At 32.1% G+C, this 19,228-nt stretch overlaps 2 protein-coding genes across 2 annotated transcripts; both read left to right on the top strand.

The window, feature by feature from the left end:
- Positions 1–1,864: 1,864 nt before the first annotated feature.
- On the top strand, positions 1,865–5,949 carry TRIADDRAFT_59043 (uncharacterized protein; the record flags this gene model as incomplete). Its single annotated transcript, XM_002115127.1, has 7 exons — positions 1,865–2,005; positions 3,979–4,852; positions 5,101–5,223; positions 5,289–5,426; positions 5,650–5,703; positions 5,776–5,820; positions 5,867–5,949. The coding sequence occupies 7 exons, from the start codon at positions 1,865–1,867 to the stop codon at positions 5,947–5,949; spliced, it is 1,458 nt and encodes a 485-aa protein (XP_002115163.1).
- Positions 5,950–8,903: 2,954 nt separating this feature from the next.
- TRIADDRAFT_28548 (uncharacterized protein) lies at positions 8,904–9,704 on the top strand (the record flags this gene model as incomplete). Its single annotated transcript, XM_002115126.1, has 3 exons — positions 8,904–8,966; positions 9,126–9,220; positions 9,605–9,704. The coding sequence occupies 3 exons, from the start codon at positions 8,904–8,906 to the stop codon at positions 9,702–9,704; spliced, it is 258 nt and encodes an 85-aa protein (XP_002115162.1).
- Between the last annotated feature and the right edge of the window lie 9,524 nt (positions 9,705–19,228).

Genomic DNA, 19,228 nt, shown 5'->3' with positions numbered 1-19,228 from the left:
ATTGAGGTGGGGTACAGTAATTAAACAACTGTAGGCCTCAAGAATAAAAAAATAGTAACTTTGTAGTTATGACCACGATTACTGCGTGAGCTATGTATACTGGTTGAACCGACCGTATATGCACTAGTGACTGTTGGTTTGTATTAGAAATTTGAAAGAAATAAAATAGCTCAATACTGCGGTAAAAATTAATAAAAATACCAATAACCAATTTATTAAAATTTAGTTGCGGAATACCACTCCTATTACTCTCATTAATTGCATTATTAATTGATTCATTACTGTAATATCATTGAGCACTTGCGGTTGTAAAGCGAGATTTCTTATGTACAGTTCTCTACTTATTCGCGCAGACACTGTACAATGTACATGTTGTGTATAAGGCAGTGAAAAATAGTGCATTGAATGAGGTAACTTTCATCTCCAAGATCAATATTACGATTATTAACTGTAAAATTTCGATTTTTAGTCATTAAAAAATGAATCAAATTCATGAATTGCCCCATGCCATGCCGAAAAATTTTTGTGCTCGAACAATATTTCTTGTCAGTCATACTGACATGCTGCAAATGTGATCATGGCGCAGTACTGTACTGTACTGTACTGAGCTAGTCCATGATTAGACTAGGCTGACTTGCCAAGCCTGTTTGTTAACTTATTACCCTATACTGAGAACTTGTCATTTGTAGTTGGCATTATGGATTACAGTGTCTGAGACAGGTACCCAAACTGTATCTTGGTTTACCAGGTACAGTACTGTTTACTGACTACGTCATGTACTTCCGTACCGTACTTCCGGTACTATAGCACTCTATTTCATGCGTAAAAATATTGATTCCTAATTTAATTTTATTTTTTATAGTACGGTTAAAGAGTAATTAGGATTTTGAAAGGTACTTTATCAATGTCCAGATAAGTATCGGTTATAGTTTATGGACCTGCGTCACTGTAATACTGCAAGTATCTCAGCTTTTGTCATATTTTAGTGTTCCCTAGATGGACTTATCAATTTACTTAATGCACCAGCTTCGTAATACGGATAAGAAAACCAACGAAGGGGTAGTATCTCCGTCTACTATATACGCATATTTATTAACACAGCAGGCAATCATTAGTACAGTATTTAATTAATTAATAGTTTGATTAACCACTTTACGCAGTTCCCCATCTATTCAGTATACCACACGGTTGGGAGTTGATCTACGAAAACCGTATTTGAACCATGATTTGACTTGTGTTTGACCAAATTTACGTGCAACTGACTGGACAATACTGTACAGTCATATTGTACAGTACGATGTACTGTACAAATATACTGTACGGTTTTGTACCGTACAGTACAGTACTGTACAGTACAGTATCAGTCGTTTTCGATTAGAGTCTAATGTACTGTAATTCTAATTTTTTTAGAGTCATTATGATCCTTACATGAAGAAAAAGAGAATAATACAGTACCGTATAGAACATCCAGTACAGTACAATACAGTACTATCAGTGGTAGGGTATGGAATACAGTATGGAAAGAGAGGTTTCTTCTCCCAACGTACAGTACAGTACTGAGTGTGATTATTTTCGATGGCACCCTGAAAACACATAATTGTATAAGCTAAATCAGGCCCAAACTAGATAAGTTCTATATTCTACAGGTCTATATAAATACTATACAGGAATTTCAACGGAATACAGTACTGTACAACTTTGATTTTTTAACGGAGGGGAAACATCGAAAATAATCAGATTGTACTGTACAGTACACTACAGTACAGTGTACAGTGTACAGTACAGTAGAGTCATTACAGGCCATAACAGACCTGATACATTACCGCTTCAACCCTTTGCGCTTGCGTAGTTCGTCATTTAGTCAATGGCGGATGATTACCATAGCAAAAATCAGAATTGGATTGGCATATCATTCTCATTAGCAGACGCATTAAGAGGCGATAACGTGGACCAATTCTTGAAAATTTACGACGATTTATTACCAAAAGAAACTGATTTTAAACAGGTGAGTTAATATAAATTGATATCTGACTAATTTGTCATTTTTTTCTATGAAACATATAATACTGTACGGCACCCAAATATTGCTAACTTTCCTGTCGCACAGTAACTTGCACCGCTGATATTGTACAGTACTGTATGCAAGCACGAAATTAGCGTGAGAGATTTTCTTCAATGTCTCTGATCAACACCATATTGTACAGAACAGAGATTCGACTTTAATATATTTAGAGTTTTAGAGCAAATCTTAGCTATAATTATTTTACACTTGACTCTCTAAAGCTTGCATAACACGCTGCTTATGTGATTTTAGCTATTGTTATATTAGAGTTTGCTGCACCGATAAGCAAGTTATGATGAAGAGTTAAAAACTAAAAGAAGAAACAAATATAGTTCTTAAGTTACTTTCACCTTGTGTTTAAATTGCACATATAATATCTAGATAACTGGTACGATGAAAATTTGGGGGGATTGATCTTCATAATTATATTGCAATAGCGTCAAGTAGCACCTACTGTATATTCTAATTAACTAAAGTTGGATTGTCTTAGCTACGCCTATCTTTTTCGTCACACTTCTACCAAACTATTTAGGAAGTCATGTAGATATATACTATACAGTTTTCGTTTCTGTAAATACTTACTCGATTTTTGTGTGTGCTGCACTATATAAATTTACAGTAGACTAACGAGCTGAAGTATGTTATATAGCGTAAATGCTATAAAATACAGTCAACGTAGAATAAAATTTATAGTAGGATTCGTATACTGAACCTTAAGGAAAGTAAGTACTGACTAAGTAGTACAGTACTCAAGGATATACGTAATTTATTATTTTTCAACTTGTATTGCAGTTTGGTAGAAACTATATCCTATTGCAGTATATGTATTTGAATTGCTTCCAAATTCTGTACAATCTTACTACATTAGGTCTGTTTAGAATACTTTCACAGTGTACAGCTTTCATACTTTCAACATCTCACGGGCTCTATCTTGCTAATAGAATAAGATACTAATAATTATAATTAGTCTTAACCAGCGTATATGTAAGTATAGTTTCATTAAAATTAGATTAGTCCAGTGTTTATACGATGTATAAATTAACGTTTTTAAGAAAATACGATTTTTAATTTTATCTGATTATTTTATGGATATTGTCACATTTAAGTGATTCGCTAATATGATTAGCTAAACTTAAAAATTACTAAGGTACCGTTCACAGTTACAGGATTACTATAGTACGACCAGATTATGATGAATGTACTGTGCTACCGGTAAGCTGGTTATTATGGTAGCAACTACTTATCATGAAAACTAGTACAGAAATTTAAGAAACGAGACTGTATAGTTAATTTAACGGCTATTATAATTATCTAACTGTTAGAGTAAGTGTATTGCGCCTGGCGTTTAGGGATCATAAGAATAGTAATTATTGAAAGCAGCTGATAGTAAAAATAGCGAAATTTTGTCCACTTTCTACGCATGAAAACGATTTGAAAATGATATGATAAATATTAAGTTAGAGATTTCAGAAGTTAATTTTTATATCCCATTGTAATTAATCCGCGGGTACAAAATAATATCTCATGAAATGTTGGGCTTATGAACTGCGAAAGTATTTAGAACTTAGTCAATCAATCATTTGAGGTTTCAACAATAGTGAGTGTTTGGCCTTACTTAAAAATATGCGTTAGTATCCATTTTGTCTAACAGTGGTACAGGAGTGACATGGAGCAATCTTAACATATTTCTCATTAGAAAAGATTTTCTAGATTTGGTGATAGTTTTGCGGTAGTTAGCAATGTGCATATGTGTTAGTGCGGCTAAATGAAGTTATCCTTATATGTAGAAACACTAAAATCGAGGTGCATATTGCAGTTTGCATTTGCATTTATTTATATTGAATGCTTTACGTTCCTGTGACTTGTTAACGCTACTAGAGAATCTTGTAAAGTGGCGTATTGTTGTTATTTTCTAGATAGAGCGCATTAAAGAGCAAGCTCGCATATTGTCAGAAATGGATGAAGAAAGCTATCAAAGCCAGCGACGTAGTAGTAACTCTAATAGTAATCCTAATAAAAATAATCATAGTACTGATAGTGGTAACAGTTTTTCTACTAGTAAGAGTAGAATTAATCCAAATAGTAGCAGTAACAGTGGTAATGTCAATAGCAGTGGTAGTAAAAATAGTAGAAGCAATAACGAGAATTGGCGCGATCCAAATAACTGGAGGCTTAGATCAACTGAACATACTACGAGTAGCGGTCAGCCATTTGGTAAGAGCAGCGATAGACAGCGTGACGAAAGAGGTCATCGAAGATCATATGGTAGCGGGAGTAATGAACATAAATTCTCCCCTGATAAGCGTTCACAATCTAGAAATAAGACAAGAAAGAATGATTACTTGATACGTGGCAAGAGTGGAAGAGGAAATCGAGGTCATAGAGAAAACAGTATCGACGGTAGTCACCGTACATCATCACCATCTCCTTCACGATTACCTAAAGTCGAACCTAGTAATTCTTCAGAGATGACCCTTGAAGGCAATATTATTGATGGACGAAAATCTTCTAATGTTGATTCTTCACCTAAGATTATTACAGATCAGGAATTGAAGAATTTAGATGATAATACCTCGCGAGGTTCTGATGAAGGGCATCAGACTATTACCAACGAACCGCCCTTTGGCTTTCCACCGTCAGAATCCCAGTTACTGCAGGCTAGTACCGATCTGCTATCGAAAGTATCAGTAGAAGTCGCCGAAAACCGTGGCGAAGATCGCAACCTTGAAGCTACTCATGATTCTGTTAAGCAGCTCAAAACAACAGCAAAAGACAACGCAATGATTCACGGTAAATAAAGTTATAATCGAGATTATACTCATAGCGCAAACAGCTATACGTATATCAATGCTACCGCTTTTTTATATGTAGTAGAAGCATAGGCTTTGATGGTCTTGAAATTCAATAAATAAATTTTACTACCTTTCTTGCAGCTAACAATTTCTTATCTAGCAGAATGGGTTTGTCGTCCCTAAAAAGCTTGCATAATTCGTAGACTTGAATTTTGTTTAAACTCATGCTGTATAAAATTTTTTTAGCCAAAAATAAAGCAAGTCAACTTTCCAACAACCATTTTTCCAGTGAAGGAAAAACAACGTATCAAAATAAATCTATACCGAATTCATTTATGCATAAAGAAGCTGCCGATTATTTATTTCAAGGTAAACAAATAATAAAAAGATCTAGCTATGATACATCGTAACGATTATATAATTTACTATTATAGATACTGCTATAATTACAGAGAGACTTAGTATTAGTACCATTATTCTGATAACCCTTAGTACCTTAATCCATGATAAATTAAAATACGAATTATCTAATTTCTTTCGATATAAAAAGTACTGTGAGAGCTTATTCGCAGGTATAAAATTTCAACATTCATATATTACTTCCCTCAGCTGTTCTTTCTGTTGTGTTATTTAATTATCATCCGTGCATCTTTGCTATTTCTACAGCAAAGACATTTTAACTTATATTCAATATTTATGCATATTCCTACGAGTTTTACGATAGCAATTTAGTCGTTCCTTTATTTATTAATATGGTATTTTCACAATCCTGCTATAATTTGATATTAAATTTAGGATGGAAAAACAGTTTGAAGGAAAATCATCATGAATATAATGCCGAAAATGGAGGTAGACTGCGGTTACATACTCACAGTTATGAACTCACATTTAACTTCTTGTAATGATAATTTTCTTTTGCAGATGCTGACAATAAATTAAGTAAAGGGCGGAAGGAGTATCATAGAGGTAAATATGGATCATCATTTTCGGGTATTTTTATTTACCTTTTCAGTATATTTACTAATTGTTATTTCTGAAGTCAGAACTAGTAACAGCTACATAGCTAACATGATGCGAATTGTCGATCTTGGATAGCTCCAGTTGCACAACAATGTTTTTACTTTTATCTTGTTTAGGGGGACTGTCTAAAAGACATGGTGATAATACTTATAGTCATAGATCGAATAAAGTTGCAAGTAGCGGACAGTGAGATACGTCTATACCGAAAACAAGACAAAAACAAATTTTCAAACTGTACAATTGCGGAATTCTGTTATCATACATGAATTATGTATGAAATAGCTTGTTAAAATGAGACGGAGTTATGACTTTGTTTTCATAATACTGTTTTGTTATTGCAAATTTACGTTTTATAGCTATTATTTTGCAATTGTATACGGATACGTATTTTTAAGAACAAATTTTTTGTGTTTATTAAAATGATCAATTACGTGATGCTTCATCTCTTAATAGGAAAAGTATTAGGAAATAATAAATTTCGATATTCGTTGCTTGAAGATGATACATCACTGTGAACGTGTATGATACAGTAGTTATTGGTACAATCAGTAAAATCACTAATTTTACTAACCAAAATTTAATATCGCTTCCGTTCATTGGTAACTCGTTATATACAGGTTATAAATTAATAACATTCTAAGCTTGTACTACTGATTTGCAATCTGTATTTAAGTTGTCATTCACTGATCGGTGTTTTCCTCTGGTTTGGCCACTGATAGATTTCCATAACTGAAAAAAGTTATTAATTTTTTTGTTGGCAGGAATGATAACTTCATTAATTTAATTTAAACGATAGGTTTTCTTTCGCATTTACAATAATTTTAAATCGTATTACCATGTAAATAATACTGTACGCGATGTCTTCGCTTGAAGTGATTATATCATAACCATTACGGAATTCATGTTAACAGATATATTAGGAAAGATGACATATATCAATCATACTCTGTATAATGCAAATTAAAGTCGGAAGATAAGTGAAAATTGTCAACTTTACTTTCGTGATATTTATTTTCTAATTATTAACATATGCAACTTACTAATACTTTTATATCAAATTGGGTGTTAAATATCAACTATAATTTTGAAGGTAGCAATTTTGTATTCAAGCTATCGTTCGTAAAGATTTGTTTCACACATGTATAATTGTTAGTTTTGCAAGTACGGTATAATCACTATCGTGGAATGATAAAGCAATTACGTTATTATTTTGTTATGTAGATTAATTAGAAATGATATAATACACAGTCAGATTCCAAAAGAGTATAGCGATAACGTCACATTTCAGGTTCAGGTATTGATTGCATAAGGATCTTAGCTAAGTAATTAATCCTCAGAAACGTCAGCACTAGTATCACTATTGCTTTCTTTATTAGTAAAGAAATAATGTCACTCTCTAAGAGATCAAATACTAACAACAACCACCAACATATCGATATTTCAAAGTAGATAGCAAAGGCTGATTTATTAGCAAATCATTATGAAGAATATAAAGACAAATAATACAGTGTCGTAATACTTAAAATTTAATTTATATAGTAACTAACGTTACATACTATATATTCCCTTCAATTTTACCTAGCTCCATGCATAAGGTAATGAAAGTTTAATCGATTACACAGGTTTGTATTACAGCAAATTGTAAATCATTCTTTTTGTACAGACATGCCATGCATGATAGCTATGCTTTAAATTCACCATAGCTCAGTTACTTGCAATATTACCATGAGCACAATACACTAGCGGATGTTCAATTTCTTAACGAGCCTGAATAATTAAGTTTGAAGGCAATCGATCCATGTCGATGTTGTTAAATATTCTTCTTTCTTTGATAGGCTTTCTATAAAATTTTAATACGTCACGAACACTTTTCATTGATGATAACTTAAAATTGGGTACAATTAACTGAAATTCTTCCTGGCATTTTGTTAGAATCTGTTAAAAGTCGAGCGAAGTAGAATGTTAGTGTAGCAGTAAAGGTTATATCGATAAGGTGGAAAATAATACTGAAAGATTAGGATGAATTAATTAATTAAAATAGTACAAACTTGAAACTTAATGTCTAAATCATCTAAGTTAATTTCTTTCCAGTTATCAGATTGGCTAGATTCTACTGTACACGTATTCTCCACAATTTTTCTCAAGCGCGCAACAACGTCCGGTGGGGGTATATATCCTTCCTTTAGAACTCTATTAATGAAAAAGCATCCGTATTCCCATAATCCGTTATTACCATAAGATAGCTTAATGACATGAAAGAATACACAATAAAGTATGCCATAACCTTTAGATAGTTATATTATTGCTATTTTAACTAGTTATATATTATAATTAAAAACTAACAAAGGTTTAATTTTACGATCTTGTCGAGATGATGAATTATTAAAATCATTGATGTCTACAGCGTCTTGCATAGGGACTCCAATATGTCTTTGCGAGCCAGTATTCTCTTCGGTAGCAATTTCTTTACTCCTACCAAAAATTCTATGCATAGGGCTGCTATTAGTCAGGCTTCGATAACTACAGTAGACGCAAGATGGCCAGTTTCTTGCAGCTACTTTGCACCCATAAGAGAAAGCCATCATTTCATCTATTCCTGTTGGATCTGTAGACTTAGCAGGGGTAAAGCAAATGATTTTTTCCTTTAGGCCTATGCCATGCCACTCACGGTGCAAATTACTTTAGATGGAGCACAGTACAGTACTGTACACTGTACACTGTACACGGTACAAAACTAACAAGGGATCGCTTGACTGTACTGTACAGTAGTGTATTGTAACCCTACACTGTACTGTACTGTACTGTTAGAGGTCTTCATGGTCTGGTCTGCTCCAGTATACTGTACTGTATTACAGTACAGTACAGTACTGCAAAGAGCTCTAACCATCGACAGGTGTACAGTACAGTGTACTGTACATACTGTACAGCCAGGTACAGAGTTCAGATGTACTGTACAGTATCTAGTAGTCCATCATCTGGTACAGTAGATAACTTTTGAAGATTGATAAATTATTCTTATTTAAGAAATTATGTCAGTTTCAGCAGATACTATAGAAAATAAGTTGAAAAACGAATTAAATGCTTCTTTTGTGGTAAGATAACTTACTATATCTGTTATAATATTTACACATGAACATATTTAAACGTTAAAGTGTTCATGTGCATCGTGTATCCTGTGCTACTAGTAATTGTGTGGTATTGGAAGTAATTTGTAACCGCTGACTAAGCATTGATTATAAAAATGTGTTTAGAAAGTAGAAGATATTTCTGGAGGCTGTGGATCGAGTTACTCTGTGATTATTGTTTCGGAAAAATTTGAAGGAAAACCGCTATTGCAACGACATAGGTACAGTACCTTATAAATGTTAAGTAATATAAGTATAGTAGAAACTACTTTGACGATAATTCAGCATATTAAGTTATTCACATAATGATACATTGTAACATTCACCGTCTAGCTGAAAATCCTTTCAACTAGAAATCAACACAACCTTATACTATAGTTTAATCCTCGCATTTTACGATAATTAAGGAGGAAGCAATTGCTAGTAAAGATCGTAGTTGGTTAATTTATCATTTTTTGTATACGTATGCTGTACAGTGTACAGTTCAGTATGTACTATTAATGAACTTAATCGATCGGAATGCTAATTTTGTTAGCAAAATACAACTTAATTTCTTAAATAGCATCGATTTCTAGCTCCAAGACTATATTTTCTGACTCTTACAGATTGGTTAATGCTTGCTTGGAAGAAGAATTAAAATCTATACATGCCTTCTCGCAAAAGACTTATACTGAAGAGCAATGGAAAAAGATAAATGCTAAATGATGATCAACTAGAAATTGACCTAATTGTGTTGTATTGCCGCTTCTTAGATACAAAACGATTAAAAAATTTTTATATGACATTTACAATTTGAGTCATATATCTCTTCCCTAAATTTTGACAAGTATACTGACTAGCATACGCCGAAATTGAATCAGAATTGATCCTGTACAATATACATATCACTTTAGTTATACAGATATGTTAAAATTTCAACAAAACATCGCTTATAACATTCGTGTGCAGAAAATGATCCAGAGTAGCATGACAGAAATACGCGTATAGATTGAACCATGACTAGTCAGACTGTATATGTGGTTATACAAGTATCCATATATTTTATAAATAGTATTTGAATTTTGTTCTAATTAGCACGTTTTATATTTACTGTGTAGATGGTGATAACACTATTTTGTACAACATAAAGTGTATATCCATTATATCCATGTCTAGCGAAATGGTTACATAAATTACCAGAAAATCTTTTAATGTTCTATTAAATCTTATTTGGAATGGATAAAAATCAAATATTTTAATGATTTAATTGATTAACTCCATCTTCTGCATCACTTTATATAGAATTGAAATTCTTAAAGTAGCTAGGGTACTAAATAGTATTACATTATAGCAAAACAGGATTTATCGAATACCCATGTAAATGAAATTCATCCTGAGATCCTCACTAACTGCTAACTACTGCTTCGTTGCTGTAGGAGCTAAAGTAGCAATATCCTTGACTAAGCAATAACATAATGTAGCGAAACAAATGAGCCAAATAGCAATCCAATTAGAGCGAAGTTCATCTTAAGAAATCCAGTGATTATTCTTTGATTAATTAACTATTGTGCCAGACTATAGTGCCAGGACCATCATCATCGCCTTGCTAAATCGTATGTCGAACTAATACCTTACCAATGAAGGTATTCTAAAGATAGGTTATTCGACACATTTAAATATTTCTTATATTGATTATTTAAAGTATTGGATATCTGCTTTAATACCTTTTGAACTCAAATTAATAATACTAGGCGATCAGGTGGAAAATATTGCTACATAGTACAAAAATTTGATTGACCCAAGTTAACTATTACAAATGATTTAGCGGTAGGTCTCACAGATGGACTACAAAGCTAAAGCTGCCGTAAGTCATATGGAGAACATATCAAAATTGCATTCTAAAACTGTCTCTGGCCTAATCTACAAAAGAAACTTTCGAATATAATACAAATATGTGCTGAGAGCAGATAAAATATCAATACAATCCCAACTTTCCAAATAATCATCTTACCGAAAGCAGTGTAATCATGCGCTGTAATCGTTGTAACGACAGCGTCACTAATTATCAAATTGATATTGGCAACAATTTGAAAAAGGAAAGCCTATTTGCAGTTGTTATTGTGAATATTTCACTGAACTATTGCACTGTCAAATCTTCTCCAAGATAGTGAAATTGTGGTATACGTTTACATTTTACTAAATACGTAATTATTATAAATCTTTTCTAACTAAAGTGCTATTAAAGTGATAATTTATTAAGCTGTGATAGCTATTTTATACAAATAATAAACAAACATTTCCTAAGAAAACGATATTAAATAAATAGCACTAGACATTCGTAACATTTTAAAGACGGTACATCGACTTCGTTACACAAACACCCAAAGTAAAGAATAGATATCACTAATTCCGTAGAGTATAACTTTACACTAGGTTTGCTCAGCAAACTCTAGCCGATACATAAATTATATTTCCAATTTATAAACATTTAGAAAAGTGCTTTTATAATAACAGGCATATATGAATGCGCAAAATCTCGTTTTATCAACAGGACGACTGCCGTGAAAAGATGAAGATGTATCGGCATTCTTATTTTTATAAAAGCTGAGATACACGAATTGATAAATACATTCAACTATAAGCTGCATTATTGTTACGCCAGCCATAAATTTTAAACTCTAGAACTAAAAATCGTATAGATTTTACATTTTATAAAAGTATTATTCCAGCTTTTGATATTTCATCCATGAATATTTAATTACTGTTCAAATCTAATTTGCCATATTAATTAATGTGACAAATTTCATAGTCTTGGCTAGTCTTAGCATAAGATTTTTCAGATTAGGCGATGATTACCTATTACGTGATCATTCGTTCTGGTTATAATAGCCAATGTTAATCTACTAATGTAATAATAGAATTGCACTGAAGGCATCGAAAGCGTTTTCGCTATGTGCATATTACAAACAATACATGAACGCTCTGCAAACACTATAATACGGTAATTTGAATTGCAAGTGTCCTCGCTGATATGATTACAAGTACAGACCACCGAAGAAATTCAGTAGCCATTTTTACTGAGTACCGTATACAAAATTAATGATATATAAAACATGCGGCCTAATTTGATTTTAGTTTCGCTCACTAAAGCCATAATTCACAGACTTGATGGACTGCAACCGCTCTTATCTTGAATGTCTTGATTTTCATTGCTGCTGTTTGAATTACTATCGAAGTGCGATATAACAATAGAATCGTTATCAAAAGATTGTGCAATAAGTTGCATCGATTCGTATCGCATCTGACGACTTGATTGGGTATTATCTTCGAAATCTGCATTAGGGTTCATTAAATCAGACGCATCTTGACGAGTTAATTTTCGATGCCCAAATTTCGACATATAATGTTCTATTGAAGTTGATCTTGTCATCTTCGGTTTACTAGTAGAAGGTTGATTTACACTAACTGTACTTAAGCTCTTTATAGACTTTTTGCTTGATGGCTTACTGCCGTTTTTGTTGCTATTAGGATTACCATCACCAATTATCACTGCTTCGTCAGACTGTTTTTTCGTTGCTCTTGGAGAAGAACGTAATGAAAATACACTTCGGTCAAAACTAAATCGGCGAGGTTTAGACTCAGACGCTAGGTTCGGTGTAGATTGTCTGGTAGCTGGCGAGGCAAAGTGACGTTTCATAATGATAGGAGAAGATTTTTGACTGTTTTGATTGCTGTGGCTAATAACTTCTGAGCTTTTGTTGCCTTCTGAGATTTCCGTTTGATGTTTAGCATTAAACATCTTAAAACTAAAGTGCGATATCATTAGTTAAATTTGCGTACTAAAAACTTGATACCAAGAAGCTAGTTATAGCTATCAATTTAAGATTATTAACTTAGCTTAACATGTATCTTTACAGCTATAGTTATAATTATATTCAAATATCAAATTTTTAGCCAAAGGTGTAGTTAAACTCAAAAACTTCACGGTATAATAATTAACCATGCCCATTAACTTTGCAATTATACTGCATCTTGCTCCATTTACTAATTCTAGATAGCTTTATAACTATTCATACTATCTATATATAATTTAAACGTATCTTGCTATAGCATAAATGTTAATTTATACCTTTATATTTATCACTTGATTATTATGATGCATTTACTAAAGAACACTGATCAGTAAGTGTATATATATATTAACACATTTAAAAGCATAACAAGCACACGAGACTATTGCTATAGTAGCTCATATACTGTAGCACCTCACAGATCTATCAATATACTCGTATGCCTAAGACTTTTTAAGATTAGTCTGAGCACTGCTGCAGAAGTAGAAATAAACTACGTACACGATTATCAGTAGTAGTAAAATCAGCAATTATTACTACGTACAATCCTCGAATTCCTCCGCTCTGATTAGCCTTGATATATTCAGTAGATTTGCGATTGGAAGGTGTTGAAAATCGGAGTTTCAGTAAATTTAACCTAAATTATACGTAAAAAATAGTTGATATCTTGCCTACTGATTTATGATAGATCCAATAAAATGTCAGCCTTCAACTAAATGTTATAGATTAATATACATCCTTTAGTATACGAATACAAGGCTGATATTCAGTATAATTTATTGTATTTAATGAATAAGACCATGATTAGATAATTGCTTACTCTGATTCTGATCGAATTAATTTTTGCCTTAAATCTTCTAGTTCAATGCTTATATCTGCGACCATAGATTTATAGTGATCACGTTGCTTGATAATGTGGTTAATATCGTTGCTTGGTGTGTCAATATCAGACCCTGACCACGAATACTATAACGAGTAATGAACAAGAAGTATTTAGCTGGAATTGAAGCTAAAGTAACCTAAATATTGCTAGAGCTTAACGATTATGTAAAAAAATTGGTCATTCATACCATGGGATAGATATTTTTTAAACTTTCTGTTCGCAGCTTATCAAAGTTAAGTAACAAGCGATAGAAATGTGTTTTACCTTTTCACATTCAGGAGATGAACCTTCACTCTCTTTCCTTGTGCTAATAATTTTTTCATTTTCTTGTTCATTCTCCCATTTTTCGTGTGATAATATTGCAGCAGACATTTTTTGTGTGATCTCAGCTACTTGCTCTTTCATACTATGTTTTTTAACTTTTAGTGTTTCCACACGCTCCTGTAGCTCATCGCACCGTTTACGAAGCTCTTGATTGAGTTGCAATACTTGGTCTCCTTGTGATTGAGTCTGCAAAGAATATGAATATGGATTTGATAAAGTAATTTATTGATATTTGCATACTTAATATTCCTTGTAGATTTAGGATGCTGTCGAAAAACTAGGGTCTTCATCTAATACTTATACTCTACCGTAATATAATTTGGATATACGAATAGTGAAGAACTCACAACTTCCAATTCCTCCTTTAAACGAGTCAGTTCTTTCTCTTTTGTTCTAATAATATCTTTTTGTTTTTCAATGACACTTTTTAATCTCTGAAGAGTAACTTCATCCACTGCAGCTATTATAAAAGAATGAGAAATAAACATAAGGTAATATCCCTTTAATTTATCCAATAATCAATTAGACTATGATAATGTATTATTTAGTCTGCATTTTTCAGTCGTCTAGTTTGTTATTCCATATAGTAACATGTTAAAGAGTTGTCATTCTTACGAAATTTAGCCTATGACAGATAAAGTGGATGAATTCAGGTGTATTTGTTTGCGTATTCTGTTGGCTAGATATCATGGGATAATGTCACTAGACTAGATTTACCTCTGCTAGCCTCAGCTTGGTATCCTTCTTTCTTCATGTCTACAAGTTTCTCATTAAGACGCTTATTATCGCTAATCAGACTTGCAATTTTATCACGTAAGACCTCAGCGTCTTTTAACCTAAGTTGCTGTTGCTGGAGAAGTTCCTGAATCATAAACGTTGGAAATAGTATAAGTTTAAAGCCCTCTTATGTACACATAGTAGCGATTTTTTCTCTTAATGATATTCAATAAGTGTAACAATATGGTAATTCGTTATTTACGGTGATCGCTATACTCTATTTCTTCTTAAGATAGTCATAAATAACCACAATTTCCAAATCACAACGCAATCAATCGGTAAATTTCTTTCATAATAAAACAATGCAACGATATGTTACTATCTTGGAACCATAGAGTAAAATATTTATATTGAGAAATTATAATAAAACAAAAGTTTCTAATAGATGTTAAAACCCAAACATCCTTTGCTCGTTTAATTATCTGCTTAGAAATCCGCGAGAATTGTGGTAGAATTCATTAGTTTCCATAATCCTTATGCGATCTTAAGATTTAGGATTTATATAACTGTCATCCAATTTCTTAAAAATTTTAAGCAAGCCCTTTAGAAAATGACACGGATACACGACGATATTAGAGTAAATAAATTTTGTATGGTAGATATTCCATAACAAAACTGGGAGGATAAGTTGCATAAGATGTCATTTGGTCATTTCTTACGATTGCCCTTAATTTAGAATTTTATTAAATCTCAATTGTTGCTGTATAAACCTAAGTTATGATTACTATCAGACAACAATATAGACTTCATAGAATCTTGACTAAGCCAGTATCCAATCTCTATTGCCGACATATGTTTTTAACCTACACCGGACATTAAATAAGGTATAAGACCTACGTGTATACTTTTGGAGTTATACGGTAGATGATAATATTCTACATTTGAAGAAAATTGATAAACTACTGACGCCCTATGAATTCTCATAAAATTTACTGCATCAATTCATCTTAAAATCTTTTAAGGTACCAAATAAATTCATTTCGGAAGAAAAATATAAAGTTTTAAATATTAAAGATAAAGACAAATGCATTACTGCAATAGTCTTGACTAATTGTAAATTATCATTTAAGAAGTTATTCGTAAATAATGATTAATTAATTTATAGAAGCTAGTGAGCCATTTTTATGCCAATACTATACATTAATTAGTAAGCAATTTTGAAACCATTGAACTACCGCTTGTGCAAGTACCGTACGGTGGTGAAATAGGGCATTGAAAATATTATTATAGCGTAGTTACGTAACTCATGTATGACACTTGGTCATTATGTCGTATTGTAAAATATGGCCATTCATTACCAACAATTTTATTTGTGTTACATTAAATAACATAGAGTAAGTCTCCGATAAATTTTTTTGAACAGAAAACATTTTATCATGTGATTTTACGCGGTTGTAAATCTTAATGTCCTTTCACATCCTGAATTATATGCAGAAGTCCGAAATATCTCATAGATGTGCAAAATAAAATTAATTACAAAGCTAAAACTGGTTATAAAATATAATATATGAACTTACTAGGTACTTCCGTACCGGTAAATCTTTTATTTCGAATAATCATTCAATACCGCTTGCTTTGTTGAGAATGAAGCGTATGTTACTAATTACGGTACACTCTCCTTAATAAAAGATTGGGATTATTATATACATTTTTACATCAAGTAAAATAAAAGAGATCTATAGCGTTAATTATTATTCTAGATTAATACTTAAAATTTCGATTTCATTGCAGTGCTAAATAAAGTATTGTAAGGCATACACGTTTAATTAAAGGCGCCATTAGTGATATTTTTGTCTATCTAATTCTATAATATCATGTAACAGAAATTCGAAAATGAAATATTGCAGCGATAGGCAGATTAATTTAATTTACATTATTTTGGAATGCTTTAAATTATTGATGTTCTTAAAAATCATAATTTTTCATCACTACGTTGTTCAATTGCAAAGTGCTTGCTAAGTTATTGCATTAATGAAAGATATTCATGTTAAGCTAAAAGGATCTTATTTAGATTAAGATTCACAAATAATATTGAATATTTAATTATCTAACTGAGGGTTCTTTTTAACGGTATGATAAGATTCTAATATCTATCTCTTCTCATTCCAATTATATATTACTCTCTATATTCTGTAGTATGAAACAAATCTAGGATAATAACTTTGATATCCTACATTACATTTTAATGCAAGTGTCTATTTTATATGAACTAATAATAATTACAATTGAACACGATCATAACGCTACTTATATCAAACTAATGTACTCATAACGTTATTATACCATAGCAATAAAAATATAGTAAACGTATTCTTTAATTCAGTCAGTATTACTGTCGCTGGTGCATGTGTATTATCTGCAAATACATTATCGCTTCACTGATGTCTGCGTTATACTGGCTAAATAGCATATTTCCGTGATGGCTGGCTATCAGTTATATTTTAAAAAATCATGATCTAGAACTAATCCGGATGGTAATTACGAGGAATCAGAAATGAAAGATTACGACTACTGTAACAGATAAAAGTACTGTTGATGCAAACTATAAATGAAAACGGTGGCATATCTAATATATGTATGGTGCAACTAATTAATAACAGTTTGAATGAAGCTTAAGCTCGATGGATACAGTCATACGAATGTTTAATTAGAGTTTTATCCGTTTCGTCATCAAATATGGTTTAATATTTGGCCTTAGGCATGAACCAACGGCCTTATTAATGTTTTGATTACACTAATATCTACATCTGGTGCTAGTTTACAATGTCTCAAACTAGGATAATCGTATAGGTATTATCATATTTCAAGTAAAAGACGTGCGTTGGCTTTAATTCCTATCTTTAACCTCAAAGTACCCTGCATTTTTGGAATGGGCTTGGTCTACTTTATTGATCCGATGTTTGGTATCATAATACCATTTGTTGACAATACTGTGTATTTGCTACATAAGGCTGCTGTGTTCTCTCGTCTTACGCTTAGATTGATATTAAAATGGCAAATTAATAGTGAAATGGTACTTACATCTTCAACTTTCTTTCTATTAGATAATTCCTTTTTATGTTCAAATTTTAATCTATCATTTTCTACATTTAATTGCTCAATGAGTTTATGTTCGGAACTTTGTTGATTCACAAGTTTTTCCATATTTTCCAACGTTCCTATGACTTTAGGCATTAAATCAAAAATTATGTCCTGGCCATATTTTTGGGCTATAGTCTCAAAGTCACGGCCGATATCAGCAGCAACTTGGTATACGTCTGATATACTTAAGGCTCGAGTGAGGCTAGGCTTTGTTTCATCTGGTTCTTGCATCGGCTCTTCCATGTCGGTATTCGGCATAATAGTAATTTACTTCGCAATTACTGAGAGAAAAGACGAAATTAAAAAATTACACTATATCATCAAGCGTGTACCGATAACTAATCGATAAAATTGACAGTGACTGATCACTAAATACTGGATATTGCTTAAGATTATAAAAAAGAAAGGAATATTACTGTTTAATATTATTATGACTACAGTACTATATACTGTATCCATGCAAAATATTTGGGCTGTCTCACGAGAAGACAATAGCATGCCAAAACTAAAGACGGTGGGCGATATAATATATTATTCATTTTCTAAATATTTATGTTAATCAATGAACACATTATCATGACAACGCAATCGACCAATCATAGTGGTAAAAATCGAACCGCAAGATGGTATTGGCGTGCTAAGGTAAATGTGTTCAGGAGAACGTCATACATTTTGAAGAATGAATCACTACAATCCACTTACAACTTGAATTAAAATATTCATTTAACTCATGAACTAATGCCGCTACTCTTTTAGTTACGCTTACTTTTATTTAATTATATTTTAAATTTTCAAGATTTAGTGATCGAAAATGTTTGTGTCGACATAAAAATAACTATTTTCCTACGTTATTTAACTATTGTAGAATATTTGGTTCTTAGTGAAGCTCATGTTATGCTGCTTTCTAGAGGACATTGATCGCAATTGCAAGTAGCGTTTAAAGTACCCATCAATCAAAATTGGTATGCCAGTTATGGAGGAAATTAAAAGGTTCAAAGTGATTCCAAGGATTTCTGAAAAGAAATCTGAAGTTCCCGAAACTGCTCTGTAATACCTTTAATATCTCACCATTGATTAAAACTATTAAAGCTATTAAATGCACAGAATGGACAGGGAATAAAATCTTTTTTTTGTAGATTAATTATCAGTAATAATGCTTTGATTCTTATACTGCTAAAGTACGATTTTTAATGAATTCACTCATCAAAAAAAATTATTACTGGCAGTAACCGACATACGTACAACAGCTATGTTCCATATACGAATGGGCTAGTTTAAACTAACCGTGATATACTATAGTAATATAGAAGCTATTTATTTCATGATAGAAATTG

This window comes from Trichoplax adhaerens, genomic scaffold (assembly GCF_000150275.1).
Source record: "Trichoplax adhaerens TRIADscaffold_9 genomic scaffold, whole genome shotgun sequence".
In the NCBI taxonomy this organism is placed as follows: Eukaryota; Metazoa; Placozoa; class Uniplacotomia; order Trichoplacea; family Trichoplacidae; genus Trichoplax; species Trichoplax adhaerens.
The sequence above is the reverse complement of the archived record's forward strand: the minus strand, read 5'-3'. Positions and strand labels throughout refer to the sequence as shown.